At 32.3% G+C, this 16,496-nt stretch overlaps 1 protein-coding gene across 1 annotated transcript; it reads left to right on the top strand.

The window, feature by feature from the left end:
* Window positions 1–375: 375 nt before the first annotated feature.
* On the top strand, window positions 376–3,845 carry LOC120249439 (phytosulfokine receptor 1-like). The gene has a single exon (XM_039257947.1). It carries the CDS (start codon window positions 525–527, stop codon window positions 3,657–3,659), a length of 3,135 nt encoding a protein of 1,044 aa, XP_039113881.1. The 5' UTR covers window positions 376–524; the 3' UTR covers window positions 3,660–3,845.
* Window positions 3,846–16,496: the final 12,651 nt, after the last annotated feature.

Genomic DNA, 16,496 nt, shown 5'->3' with positions numbered 1-16,496 from the left:
AATTAATGGAAGTGAAAGCTTAATTTACCAATGCATTACTATGTGTATCCCAAAAAAAATCAGAATTTTATATTAGAAATTTGAAAAGATGAAAAAAACCAGATATAGTTTATTAAAAAAAAAGATATAGTATAATTAAAAAAAATAAAAAAATGAAACTCAAATGCAAAATTAATAGTTAAAAAAATAATTCAACACCATCAAAAAATGCCTAATTTCATTTTTTAGAAATACTGCTTACAACCAGTACTTAAATAAACGTTTATTCAAATATAAATTAAAATATTTATTTGAAATAATTATGTATATGTATAATATAAACAAAGATGGTCAAAATATTAAGTAAGAGTTGAATATTGTCCACAATGTCCGGTGCAAGCTCTACCTGCAGCAGTTCTCTAGACATAACTACAACCACCACCTTCCCTCTCCTTGTTCCTTTCTCTTTCTGTTCCTCTTCCATCAATGGCTTCCTCTCTTTCCTCTCAACTCTGAGCTCTCGCTATCTCTCTCTCTTTACCAAGATGAACACCACTAGACCTCCATCTCTTCACTATCTTCTCCTCCATTCCTTCTTCTTCCTCCTTTCTTTCCAACAATCATACTCTGAAAATAACCAAACCTGCCACCCTGAAGACCTTCACTCCTTGTACCCCTTCTTCCACTCCTTCCTCTCCCAACACCCTTCCTTGAACTCCATCAATGGCTCCTCCAACTGCTGCTCTTGGCCTGGTGTTTCCTGTGACAACCTCTCCAGAGTCATTGGCCTTGAGCTCCCCAACTTGAACCTTAAAGCCACCATCCCCTCCTACCTTGCCAACTTGTCCCACCTCCAATGGCTCAACCTCTCCTCTAACTCCTTCTCTGGTCCTCTCCCTCCCTCCCTCTTCCACCTCCAAGACCTTGGCCTTCTTGATCTTAGCTTGAATTCTCTCTCTGGCCCCATTCCCTCCATCTCCACCCTCCCTTCCCTCCACCTCTTCAACCTCTCTCACAACTACTTCAATGGAACCCTTCCTCTTCTCCCTGGCTCTCCGTCCTTGTCTGTGTTTGATGTTAGCTATAACAGGTTTGTGGGGGACATAAGCTCAAGCTTCAACTTCTGTGTGTCTTCTCCAAATATTCATGTTCTCAGGCTCTCAATGAACTCCTTTTCTGGTGAATTGAGTGATGGGTTTGGCAACTGTTCTGAGCTTGTTGAGCTTGGTCTTGATGGGAACTCCATATCTGGTAACTTGCCTGAGGATTTGTTCAAACTGCCATCTTTGAAGAAGCTTGAAGTTCAGGAGAACAAGCTCTCTGGCCTGCTGAACCCCAAGATCAGTAATCTCTCCAACCTTGTTCTCTTTGATATCTCTTTCAATGCTTTTAATGGCAGTATTCCCAATGTCTTCAATGCTTTCATGAAGCTTGAATGTTTCCTAGCTGAATCCAATCGTTTTAGAGGGACATTGCCTTCTTCTTTATCAAATTTGACTGCCATTAGACTGTTGAATTTAAGGAACAATTCTTTGGGTGGTGAGATTGACCTTGAGTTTTCTGCCATGCCTCATCTGAGCTTGCTCGATCTCGCATCAAATCGTTTCAATGGTGTTATTCCTTCCAGTATTTCAGAATGCAAAGAACTCAAGACTTTGAATTTAGCTAAAAATGATCTCCATGGAGAAATTCCAACTAGTTTCATTGACATGGTCTCCTTGTCTTTTCTTTCGCTCACAAGTAATCACTTATCAAACATATCATCAGCTTTGAAGGTGTTGCAACACTGCCCAAACCTCTCTAGTTTGGTTATGACCAACAATTTTCGCGAAGGAGAGGTTATGCCATTTGAAGGGATTCAAGCTTTCAACAATATAGAGGTTCTTGTTATTGCAAATTGTGCTCTTTTGGGTAATGTTCCAGCGTGGTTGGCTACTTGTAGGGAGTTGAAGGTTTTAGACTTGTCATGGAATCAGTTGGAGGGAAAAATTCCTTTGTGGTTTGAGAATCTTGATTCACTATTTTACATTGATCTATCGAATAACTCGCTCACTGGGGAGATTCCAAATAGCTTGACAATGATTGCAAACCTTATCTTTGGAAATATTTCAATGGAGAGAACAACAATGCAAGAGTTCCCGTACTTCCTCAAAAGAAATAATTCCGGAAAGAGTTTACAGTATAATCATTTTAGTGACTTTCCGCCATCTCTGATCTTGAGCTATAATCGGTTAACTGGACCAGTATTGCCGGGGTTTGGGAAGCTCAAGAAACTCCATGTGTTGGATCTAAGCATGAACCAGTTGTCCGGGAATATACCTGATGAGTTATCGGGTATGTCAAGCTTGGAGTATTTGGATTTGTCACATAACAATCTATCGGGAAGCATTCCATCTTCACTGACCAATCTCAGTTTTCTGTCAAGGTTCAGTGTGGCATACAACAATTTGTCCGGAACAATTCCCACTAAATGTCAATTCTCGACTTTCACTTGTTCTAACTTTGAGGGAAACCCAGATCTCTGCTGTTTTAACTTAACCTCATCTTGTGCAAGTGAAGTCCATCCACTAGCTTTAAGCAAAAAACCAAAAAACAAAGGTGTGATCATCGGAATGGCTCTCGGAATTGGGCTGGGGACAGCATTGCTTCTAGCTATCCTCTACTTGGTCGTGTCGAGGACACGGCACAGAAGACCGGAAGACAGGGTGAAGGAAGTGGCAGATATAAATGCACACGCAGAATTGACCGGGCCTCTATTGGTGCTTCTGTTTCAGAACAAGGACTTCAAGGTTCTAAGCATTGGAGACATTTTAAAATCAACAAACAATTTCGATGAAGCTAATGTCATTGGGTGTGGAGGATTTGGGCTTGTTTATAAAGCAACACTGCTTGACGGACGAAGATATGCTATCAAGAAACTTACCGGTGATTATGGTCAGATGGAGAGGGAATTCCAAGCCGAGGTAGAGGCCCTCTCAAGAGCTCAACACAAGAACCTTGTTTCACTTCAAGGGTATTGCCGGATTGGAAAAGATCGTATTTTAATCTATTCATATATGGAGAATGGGAGCTTAGACTATTGGCTTCATGAGAAGCTCGAAGAAGGCACGACACTAGATTGGAATACGAGACTAAGGATTGCTCAAGGAGCGGCAAGGGGATTAGCTTATCTTCATCAATCATGCCAACCTCATATACTTCACCGAGACATCAAGTCCAGCAACATCCTGCTAGATGAAAATTTCGAAGCTCATTTGGCCGATTTTGGGCTTGCAAGATTGATTCTTCCATATGACACTCATGTCTCGACTGATCTAGTAGGAACTTTGGGCTACATTCCTCCTGAGTATGGACTGGCGTCGGTCGCTACTTTCAAGGGTGATGTTTATAGTTTTGGTGTTGTACTTTTGGAGTTGCTTACTGGTACACGGCCGGTGGACATTTGCAAGCCAAAGGGGTGCAGGGATTTGATATCATGGGTGCTTAAAATGAAGGATGAGAAGAGAGTAACAGAGGTGTTCGATCCCTTAATCTTTGACAAGGAATACGAAAGCGAGCTGATTAAGGTAATGGAGATCTCATGCCTTTGCTTGAATGAATCTCCGAAGCTTAGACCATCAGCTCAGCAGTTAGTTACATGGCTTGACAATGTTGGTCTCGACAGCAATCTTGTAACATGAGAGGGAGGCATCTGCATCTTCTGAGTTTTATCTCCAAAATACTGGATCTTTGTACATAACACTGCATATCATCCTCAGTTATTGTCTTTCCATTTGTTTCTATCAAGTGAGATTATTATACAAGACAAAGACACACATCGATCTTACTTTTGTGAACCTTTCAGATGTTTCAGTAAAGAAACTTATTACTTAAGTGTTCAAATTATTGGTAATGTTGCATGTTAAAAACATTGCAGTGATTTTTTGTTTTTTTTTTTAAACAACCTTGAAAACTTTATTTTGACACTGTGATGGAGATTAGTTTCTGTGAATACTTCTCCTGGCTATGAGATTAGGGCATCGTTAATCCTTAGATTATCTAAGGATTTAATACCTATGTTATTTTATCAATACATTAAGTTTTTACCTATTAAATCATTTCCCACAATTGTTATACTATAACACGAGACTTATAAACATTTTATTCTATCATTTCAATTATTTATAATATAAATACGAAGACAATATATTTAAAAAATTATATTTTTTAAATATACAATATTTAATTATCTTTAGAAAATTATATATATTTCTATATAATAGTTTCAGAATGACCAATTTTAATGGCTTGTTTTTAACGGCTATTTAAATAAATTGATTATATTATTTTAAATTATATATTAATTAAATTACATCAATAATAAAATTTGAATAATTTTGAAATTTAAATAATTTTGATAAAATAAGGGGAAAAAGAATTTTATAGTTGCACACGCGGAACTGTCTTCATTTGACAAAATAAAATAAAAAAAATAAAAAAAAATAATGGCAACGTCTTTATCTGAAAGAAACCCTAAATGCCATCCCTTAGACCTTTGGCCTTGGAAACAAAGAAAGGATACAAAGCAAATGCATTACTTGATTCTGATTAAAACCAAAAGTTTAGATTTATAGGATGAAAACTTCAAGCTTACATATTTAAATTTATATTTTTAAAATAAACTGATGTGAGGCTATTAGCTACTCTAACAAATGTTATAATTTTAAGATTTTAGACATGCTGTTTTAATTAATGTTATTTTTTTATAGAAAAAATATTATAATTTTTATTTTTTTTTCTAATCTTTTGGCTGATTTCCTGTATATTTTGAGAATTTTTTTCATGTATATGCAGTCGCCTATTCACTTATATATATATATATATATATATATATATATATATATATATATATATATATATATATATATATATGATAAATATATACAAACCATGAATCTTTGACCATGGAGTTGGGAGGGAAATGGAATCCTACTTTCTATTGCATAAAATAACATTTTCAATTATGAATCCATATTTTAGATTAACTTATTAATGATTTTTATATAAACTCTTAAATACTTAAAATTTTTAAAATTATATATCATGCCTCGTACTTGACTCAACAACCTAGTGCATGACAAATGTTTGCATGCCTAAAAAGCGAACCTTGTAAGGTTGATTTGAAAATTTATCAAATGGAGCCAAAAATTAAAATTATCTTTTGTTTATATTCAAAATTGAAAGGAAAGAAAGTAATAATAATAATAATAATAATAATCTATACATATCTATACATATTATTAAAGTAGATGTATAAAGTGCTCTAAGAGTGATTCAAGAAATAATTTTAATATTTTTATTATATTAAATATAGTATTAATAATTAAAAATTTTAATTGCGTAATAGGCATTGATTTCATCATGGCATTAAATTGGTTTTATATTAGATATTTAATAGGATGTTTTAATATAATGGAGAGGGTTTTAAAAAAGATTTTTACATTTTTTTTTTTGCATATATTTAAAGTGGCATAGATTTCATTATGGCCATTAAATCGGTTTTATATTAAATCCTTCGTATTTTTTTTAAAGTTTTTGGTTTAAAAAATATTGAAAAATATTTATTTGGTATTATATTAAATTTTAAAAATGAAACAAATATAGGAGACTAATAGATAATATTATTATATTAAATAAGATCTCTTAATGAAACAGATGGTAATCTGATCTGAGAAGGTTTCAAGGAAGATTTTTAAACTCTTTTTTAAAAAAATTTCCCCATTGCATTATGAGCATATAAGATTTAATGGAATTGATTTATCATGAACATTAAGTTAGTTTTATATTAAACATTCAATAGACGTACTCATGGAAATATATAGCCTTTGGAAATTGAAAATCTTTGCTAAATTTATTTGGAATTATTGATTTAGAAAAGAATAAACAACATTTATTAGGTATAAAATAAAATATGAAAAATAAAAAATATTGTATTATTAATAAAAATTATAATTAAATGAATAAAAATTAACGACATTTATTTGGTATTACATTAAATTGCAACATAATCTTTATTTTTTTTAAATTACCAATAGTTCTATATTTATTAAATGATATAGATTGGGTTTATGAGAAGATGAATACACAATGGTAGAAGAAAATGAAAAATCTAAAATAAAATTATTTTTTTTATTATATTTAAGTTATATATATATTACTTATGATATTAATAATTAAAAAACTTTAATTACACTTTTTTATTTATGCAATAATTATCCATAAGACCTTTGAAATTGAAAATATACAACAGTTTCTATTGTATGAGTTGTTTAATTAATTATTTTAATTTGCTCCCAGAGTGTTTGAAGGAATAAATTTAAATTTTTTATTATATTTAAGTTTTTATTTATATTATTTATGATATTAATAATAGAAAAATTTTAATTGTACTTATTTATTTATACAATAAATGTGCATAAGACCTTTGAAATCCAAAGTACTCAACAGTTTCCATTGAGTTGTTTAATTATATTATTTTTATAATTTTCTTCGAGAGTGTTTAAAAAAAAAATTTAATTTTTTTATTATATTAAGTTTTTATTTATATTACTTATGATATTAATAATTGAAAAAAATTTAATTGCACTTATTTATTTGTGCAAAACTCCGATGCGAAGCCAGGGAGAATGCCTAGTATATATTTAAAGTAGATATATAATTTGCAAGGTTGTCAGACCCGGACCGGCCCGGCCGGTTCAATCGGAAAAACCGGGAACCGGCCATGCGGCCGGTCCGGGCATGCCCCTTTGAACCGGGTGTAAAAAGACCCGGTGTTAAATCGATAACCCGGCCGGTTCAACCGTGACCCCACCGGTTTACCCGGAAAACCATTGACCCGGCGGTGGCAAAAAAAAGCCCAGTGTGGTCGTGAGTGTGTGTGTGTGTGTGTGTGTGTGAGAGAGAGAGAGATAACCACGTGCCGGAAGAATCGGCCCCAGCGAGAGAGAGAGAAGGATCCCGTGGTATGTGATGTGAGAGAGAGAGAGGGAGAGAGAGACAGCGGCTGTGTGTGTGTGAGAGAGAAAGAAGGATCCGGCGGCTGTGTGTGAGAGAGAGAGGGAGAGAGAGACGGTGGCTGTGTGAGAGAGAGAGAGAGAGAATTTTCTTGTTTTTTAATTTTTGTGAGTACCCATAATTTTTGTTTTTAATTCTTTTTAAGGGTTGGGAACTTGTGATCTTGGGACTTGATGAGAGATTATAAGATTATTAGGTTTTTTTAAATATTTATATTTTTAAAAAATCAATATATATATATATATATAAGACTTAAATTTTAAATATTAAATTTAATCAAATTTGAGATGTTTTAAAAATAAAACAAAGATATAAAATTAAAATTTTAAATATTATATTTAACTAATTCTTTTTAATTATTAAAACATAGGTTATATTATTTTTTTATTATTATTAATTATTATAATATATTTTTTTAATATTTTATTATTGACCCCGGTTCATCCCCGATCTGACCCTGTTGAACCCATCGACCCTTGACCCCTTGGCTTGGCCGGGTCAATGCCCGGGCCGGGTCTGACAACCTTGATAATTTGAGAGCAATCCAAGGTAGAATTGTGAATTTTTTTAAAAATATTATTGTATTTAAATATTTGTTTGCATTAATTATGGCATTAGTATTAGAAAAATTTAATTGCATTCATTAATTTTACATTAAATGTTCCATAAATTTTTCAAAAAACAATTATAGTGATTGAAAAATACTTGGTTTGTGTAAAATGTATACCAACAGTCTACATTATAAGGAGTTATTTAATCATAATTTTGTTAAGCATATTTGCAAGTTATTTTTGCCTTAGTTTATGTTTACACAAAATAGAAGAAATTGAATATATCATAATATGCCAACGACCATTTGGTCTATTGGCATCGGGTCCCTTGCGTAGGGTGTTCGCCTCGAGTGTCGAGCGTGGCTCCCCGCGTTTGATCCCCATCTCGCGCAAGGTGAGGGCATGGTTTGGTGGTGAGCGCTGCTCCCCCACGTGTTAATCCCTGGGTTCTGGCGCTTGTCGCCTTTCTCAAAAAATATATATATATATATATATATATATATATATATATATATATATATATATATCATAATATAGAAAATTAAAGGACGAGAGGTATTGAAACTCTAGAAATAGAGTGAATTTTTAAAAAATGTGATCGTAATCTTGATATCATTGGTTTTGATTTTGATTTTTTTTAATGAGTTGTAGAAGAGGTTGTGATATCTATTGTTGTGTAATTAAATTTTTTCTTACCCTTTCATTTCTTTTTTTTTAATGGTTCTCTTGCTAGGTATCATTTCATTTGCATTTGTTGTATACATTTTCTCATAATAATTCACTATGTAATCTTACAAATTCATTAATTTAAAATACTTTATTTGTATTTTAAATTATATATTTACATACAATATTGCTTGCAACTTTGATTGCATGTAACTATGTAAGTATTCATTTACATTAAATGTGGCATGCTTATAGTTTGCTAAGGAGTAATTATTTAACTCCTATTAAATATGGCATACCAATAGTTTGCATTGTACTGATTTATTTAATTAAAAATGGTAGATTTTGTACGTGGATCTTATTCTTTGATTGAAGGTATGCTAAATCAAGTGGTGAAACTTAGCATAAGATGTTGGGATTTCTTATTTGAATTTTGCACAAATTATCGGTTTGGCTTTTGTCAAAATAGATTTTGATGTAAGTGATTACAAAAAAAAAAAATTAAAAATAAAAACTATGCTTAGCATCACTTAGTCGAATAGAGTTGTGCGTGCTCACTTCAACCTTGATTTATATTAACAAATTTAATGCAAATGTTATGTAGCTAGGTTATCAACGTATGTGCTATATAATTCCAAATTGCATAGTCATACACACAAATTCCATGAGAATGCTTTCATAACTCGATAAAGTAAACACTATTTTTGTATTCTTTTTTTTTTATAAATAAAAATTATCATAATATTTATTTCACACAAATATACATATTTTAAAAACTATCAAAATAATAAAACCTCAAAAATGACAAGTTTGTTTGGAATTATACTAGTAATCATAAAACCTAAAAGTATGTAATTGCTTTGATGAGATTTCATATTTTGAGGTTGCCTATGGATGACGGAATGAGGATGGGAATGTGAATGGGAGGAATGGGGAGTGGGATGGAAATGACAAGTTTGTTTGGTTGGAGAAAAATTTATTGGGAATGTAGAAAGTTTTTATCACACCCCCGACCCTAGTTGGGCACTTGGCAATCACCACGACAACAAGGAGTGGGCCCCAAAACACCCCACCTCCTATTCACCGTAAGGCTCAACACAAATCTACTATCACAAACTTACCAAAGGAAAGAGATAATCTCAACAATAAAAGCATAATAGGGCTTCCTTACACTAGGGACCCTAAATACAGAAAATATCAACAATAGTACAAGTCAGGGGGTTTCCAAATACAACCAAAGAGTATAGAATATAAGAACCATACAAGTACATCAACTCTAGTGGATCCATAGAGTTTATATGCTAAATATAAACTAACCTAGATAAAGGGGAAAAATAGATCACTCTACTTCCTACCCAGCACAACCATATCCAACGTCCCAATCTGAGAAAGAAGAAAAATAAGAGTGGTGAGTAACAGATGTTACCCAGTGAGTGGTGACAACATACACATAACAGAGTAATAAAGCATTTCAAATAGTAATTGCCACAATAATAATAGCATATATAAAAAAAGTTCCAGGAATTCAATAGGTTATTAGTTAAAGCAACAATTTTATCAAAAGTACATACAAGTAAAATTTCAACATATTGAATACAATTCCAAATATAGGCTAGCCTCAAACAATTTCTGAGCTAATCGTGGCCGTGACTAAATACAGGACCACTAAGGTGTTTTTAAACTTTTTAAAATTCAAAAAGTTGCTTTCCTTGGTGTTGGTCATTGAGATCCCCATGTGGTGACCCGGGTTTCTCACATAAAGGAAACCCTGTCAGTGGCTCTACGCACCTCTTCACCAGGGTAAACTCAGGGTTGACCACGCCGCCTCCCATCAGGTCGGACAGTAGAACCCCACTGCAGTGTCAGATGAAAGTCCGTAGTCACCATCAAGCCAAATGCAACAATGAAAATATTTCTAATTCCCAACGCAAGGAATCCAGCATACAATGATTACATAAGGAAATACACATCAACCCAAATTCCACTTGCATAAAAATACATACACCTACCAACATGCTTCTTTCAAGATAAATACGTATGAGTATTCTAGGTTTAACCATTCCAATAAATTTATTTCCGATATATATATCAAATGAAATACAAATTTATCATCAGAAATATGTTACTAAACATATAAATAAATACTTCAATACTCTTGTTAAGTCTATGTAATTATGAATTTAACCACTCACGGAGCCAATCATTTTGCCTCGAGACGTGCTCACTGGTTGACGATTTCCTTCCCCTTGGAGGATGCTTTGCCACCTAGATACAAGCAGGGAATCCAATAACCAATGAACACAAGAATGAAAAACTAAAATGCATGCGAATGCAATGTTACATGTCGAACATGAAACATTAGGGTTTTCGAGAAAAACGACGCCATTTTGGACCTAAATAGCCACAAACTTAAGTAACACTAGTTCCAATGAATTCCAAACAAGAAGGGCTTCAATTTAGATCAAAGAAATACAAGAAAAGATTGAAAATCTCCGGTGCTACATTAAAATCAGGATTACTATAGTAAAACTGCCTCTAATACAAAGGTTTTCTCCCGATTTACATTATCTAACCAAGAAATTTCTTTACAGACATCCACAAATATAGATAACAAGAATGATGGCTTCAATTTGAGCCTAAAATCTAACACACAACATTCATAATCTAAGATTTAGACATAGATTTTTAAAGAAATAAAAATGATGAAATATGAGAAAAATATGAGATAAAACTTGGATCAAAGCTCCTACCATATTCAAGAGGAAGTGAGGAAGAGAATGGATGCTTTGATTTGGCTGAAAAGATCACCGGAAAAATTTTAAGGAAAGAAGCAAGGTTCAGCCAAAGGAGAGAAAGAAAGAAGAAAGAAGAGAAAGGAGGAGATGGGAAGTCAGGTAAAGCTTTTAACTTTACTCTCTCTTTTTTTTTTAAAATAAAGAATGACCAATTTGCCTTCCTATTAAAAGAATAAAAGAAAAAGTGTTTAAATGACTGAATTGCCCCCGATTTTTGGTTGGTTTTCATACAAAAGCTATTGTGCAAACATGCAAGGATGCCACTAATGCTAAATGACTATTTTACACCTAATTCATGTACAAAAATCTAAAGTGACCCGAGGTCTAAAATCAGGGTATGGTACAACAGTTTTAATCTTATTGCAACAAATTTAATGGCTATAATTAACTATTTAAAGTAATTACTTTCATTATAAATATAGCAGTAATACTGAGTTTATTTGTCATTTTAACGACGATTTACTAAATATTTTGAGTCACCAATGATAAGCATCCACATTTGCAACCTATAATTCTAACTTGAATAAAAATATGTAGCACACATAAACAAATTAAATCTCCTAAAGTTTTAATCTTGTAAACTACTATAAAAAACCTTAAAACAAAAACAATCATGCATAACACAAAATAAAACCATCTTCTTGTTCCACACACAAATTACAGAACACAAAATAAACCAGTCATCTTGTTCCACACATTATTGGTACCACACACACAAACACAAAGTAGGAATCATGCATAACATCATCCAAAGTACTCATAAGTAAATATCAAAATAAGAAAAGGTGGTTCCTGCAAACACTATACTTCATTGAGATGCTATCAATTAAGAAGCTCCTTGCTTGCCTTGCTGCATTGAGAGATCACATTTGCTATTTGCTCCTCCTTACTCTATACCAATAAATTAAAAAATAGTCAATGAGTAAACATAAACATGACTGTGAATAAAAATTAGAAAGGAAGAGCCTCAAATAAATAACTTTGCACCCATGATTAATAATAAACTTAAAATCAAAATTCAACGACGTTGCACATGAAAAATAAATAAATATGCTAAAATCTGGCACACACCAGCTGAAACTAAGCACTTCTTCTTCAACATAAAACTTCAAATAAATTAAGCATCATTTCAAATTTCAGAGTTACATCATGGTTTTTGCATGTGGCTTCACACTTCAATAGACACAAGAAATTTAATGAACACCAAAGACTAAATTGAAACACAAATAATTAATGAAACAACCTTGTGATAGGCAATAGAACATTGGAAATTAATAACAACCAAATTTCCCCCAAATCTACTATTAATAAGAATGAAATTATTCATAGCAGATAAAAACCAATAACACAAGCAATGGAGAACACTGGCATTATTGTGCATGCGTTAATTCACTCTGATCCAAGCATACCATCAACTAAAATGAAGAGCATTGGCATAATAAAACTACCAAAAAAAAGTGTTAATTTACTCACTTTTCTGACAGATTTGGTGAGGGTCCTAATCACACCTGGAGCTTGAGGATGAGCAGTGCCCTTTTGGGGAGGACCGGAATGACTGTCGGAGATTTGGAAGGGATGGTTCGAGGGAAATCTGTTGAAGTAGATTTGGCAAAGTGACTGATTACACTGGAGACTATGCCTTTTTGGTGATGATGAAGATTCTAATGTATCCGACAGGGGGTTGATCACATCAGCTTGCTTGAAGATGATCTTTGCCTTTTTGGGATGGGCGAAGGACCAACGGAGATATGGATGAACAAGTGGAGAATTTATTCGCTGAAGTAGATTAGGAGGATTTGTGATGAAGGTGAGAGATGTGTAAAAATTCATAATTATTGGGGGGGCAAAAAAGGCTTTCATGATGGAGGCATGGCTATTACCCCCAATATTGGGGGTAATTTTCTATTACTCTAGGGAGGGGGAATTATATTCTCCTCTTGGGGGTTATAATAACATCTCAATGGATACCCAAACACAGGTATCCATCAGGGTTAGTAATTTTCCCCCTGCGGGGGAATGACAACTACAATCCGAACGGGTTGTGAAAGTTTTTATTCATCATTAATGCTAGTAAATATTAATTTAATTATATTTGTAGCAAATTTTTCCGCATTCATTTTTATTCAATTTTACTTGAACAATTTTAGATGATATAACTAAAAGTTTTTTAAATAATTGTCGAAAATTATGTTTTTTATATTTTATTTTTTATTTTAAAAAACTCTTTGTCTCTCTATTTCATATATAAGTATATCAAATATAATATGAATAGTTTATAGCTTCTTCATAAAAAGATATTGGTCATATGTATCCAAAAATACATATAAATTCAACCAAATTTAACTAAATTCAAGCAAGCAAACAAAACATTAGAAAAATAATTAAAAAAACCCCATAGATTTAGTACTAATTTCAACCATATATTTATTAGAAAAAAATAAAGTTCTAAAATAAATTGAGTTAATATTAATATTAAGCTTCCATCATGTGAAAATAGTAAATAAAGTTACCTTAAAAAAAACTTTGCTCAAGATCCTCTAATCAATAAGTTGAGATAAATTCTAAATTTTAACTATTAAGTTTCTTTATCAAGAAATATCAATGTGTTACTGGTTTATTAGATCAATGTTCTACATTTCAATCAAAGCTAAGCGTGTAAAAAAAAACAGGCATTGAACATTCAAAAGCAGAAAGATTAAAAAAAAAGTATGAGTGTGAGATCAATAAAATCTTATTGATTGAAAAGTATGGTCACCACTCAAAGAAGATCAGAGATTCAGAATTGATACAAATAAGCAGAAAGTTTTTTTCTAGTGCTTATGGTAGTTTGTTCATGCATGATTAATGGAGCTTGAAGAATCTATGGGGATAAAGATTAGAGGGAGGAAAGAGGGTGCAGTTGGTATGAGGATTGAAGATTTGCCTCCTTTTTTTTTTAATCTAAAATTTTGATGACCGGCCATATTTTCCATTAGATTTGTAATAAGTAGTTTGTGTTTACAAAAGCTTTTAGGCCTCTTCAATTGTAACCTTACAATTTTCATGCACATATATCAACACACATTATATGACACAGACCATACATATACGGAATACAATAAAAATATAACAATATCCAAACATCAAATAAAAGAGAGACAAAATACACCCTTAATATGACATTTGAAAGTTATACAACTGTCATTAATTTAATATTTTAACAAAATATACCAAAATCCCTATTAAAGAAATCTCCAAATAAAAAAAAAAATCAAGTTAATCTTTGAGTCCATTAGTCACTACCATTATTCTTTATATGAAAATAATCAATAAAATTTTTTGGGTTTGGCAGCATAGTAAAAACCCATTATAAAAAATTAAATTATGCATAGTTTAATAACAAAATATGTGAACAAAATCTCAAAGTCTCATTTGATAAAACTAAAAATTTTTATAATTAAATATCAAAATTTACAAAAATAAAAAAAATATATATATATATAGTCATAACAAATTAGAACAATTGTCAAAGTTTATATATCTTATCCTTAAAGGCTAAAGATAATGAGTCCATCCACTATTCAAACAATGATTTATTATCTTTTTATCCTCGGTGGTCAAGGTCAAAATATAAAAATTTTCATTTATTCTTAAGTTGAAATAATTAGTATGAAGCTACAGATATAAGTGTGAGAATTGCATATTATTTTGATTTGAATTAGGTTTTATTTTCCATTCGATGTTGCATTTTCTTCATCATTTTATTTGAGTTGTACTCTTTTAGTTTGAACTACTGTTCATTGGTGTTTTGCATACAAATAACTGGAGTTTAGCCTCGATTCTATGAGTATTGGAAGCATTTTATGTCAAGCCCAACCTGTGTGCAAAGCACATGACAACTGCTGGAATATCTTGGTATAAGTAACATATATATCCATCTAACTCTAGAACACCACAAGGCTTAATGGAACTTTGCCGACTAACACTTCAAAAGATATACAAAATTTATTTGGAAAACAAATACAAAAAAATGGATGAGTAATGCAGATAGTCCATAAAGGGTTAAAAAAATAGCTCAAAGTTAGATGAGATTTTAGTAAGAAAATCTAATAAATTTTTAAATCCATATCTTCTACAATAGCTACATTTCATGTATCTAGAAAAACAAAAAAGAAAAAAAAAGAATGAAACTTAGCGAATGAGGTATAAAATTTAGTAAATTAACTTTGGTGATAAAATACGATAAGCAAAAGGCAAGTGTAAAACTTAATAAATTATAGTAAACGAACCCCATTATAAGGTCTATGAAATTTTGTGTACACTTCTCAAGTGTAAAATATAATAAGGAATACTTATAAGATCAGTAAGGCACAATTTTTGATGAGGACATCACACCCATGCTACACCACCATCTACACCATCTATTATGGAAGAGAAAACATATCAAGGACCAATTACATGAAGCCATGCTAAACAAATTCAAAACTAGGTGAACACTAACATGAGCTTATTCTTTAATTATATTGATATGGTGGTGCTTCCAATTTCTTCAACTTTAATTGTACTTAGGTGTACCGGAAGCAAAGACATAATTCCAGACTTAGTCAAACAAGATGATAGCAAGATAGAACATTTGGAGCTATGTCACATGTGGGCCCAAGCAGGAGACTATGCCTATTTTTGATGGCCCTATGCAAATAGAGAGAGATGTGGTTTCTTTTTACGTCAAAGCAATCCAAGATATTTCATTTCTACACCAATTCAATTTATAAAAGGAGATAAAATCAATCCCAATCAGCCAAGAAATAAAGGAAGTAAAAAAAAGAAAGAAATCAAATCCCAATCAGCTAAGAAATCAAGAAAATTGAATTATTCCAGGTTTGGAGAGATTGCACATGCTATCCGTGTGCTACAGTAACCGCGGGTCACTATTCCTATGTTTAGATTGATGTCCTATAAAAATTTAATTTTCTATTTTTAGATTGATTTCCTAGCAAATTTTAATTTTTTATTTATAGATTGATTTTCTAGCAAATTTTAATAAGATAGTTTTCTTTTATCCCAAGTTTAAGTCGGCTATAAATAGTTGTCCAACTTTGATTATTATTCAAAAAATAAGAGTTGTCTTACCACCATTGTTCTTGTGAGTTCTCACGGATCCGTAAGAGGAAAGTTCTGGCTTTCTCCTAATTTATGCTCTATGCTTCCGATCGTTTTGTGTGGATTAGTTTCCGGTTTGTGGTTTTGTGATTGTTCGAACAACGGGTCGGAGTATTTGAAGCTTCGGATCATCTCTCCCCAATGCACGGGTTGCATCCACCCCCGGTTGTGTACAGCTAGTTATCCCTCTACCTTGATCCTACACCGTGAAGATATCGAGTCATCATCCAGATGTCTTTTTTCTTCATCGAGTTGGAATCTATCATTTGATATCATTTGGTATTGGGAGAATCCGTGAGAACTCACAAGAACA

The sequence above is a fragment of the Dioscorea cayenensis genome, chromosome 19 (assembly GCF_009730915.1).
Source record: "Dioscorea cayenensis subsp. rotundata cultivar TDr96_F1 chromosome 19, TDr96_F1_v2_PseudoChromosome.rev07_lg8_w22 25.fasta, whole genome shotgun sequence".
Lineage (NCBI taxonomy): Eukaryota > Viridiplantae > Streptophyta > Magnoliopsida > Dioscoreales > Dioscoreaceae > Dioscorea > Dioscorea cayenensis.
This window is presented reverse-complemented; position numbering and strand designations above follow the sequence as displayed.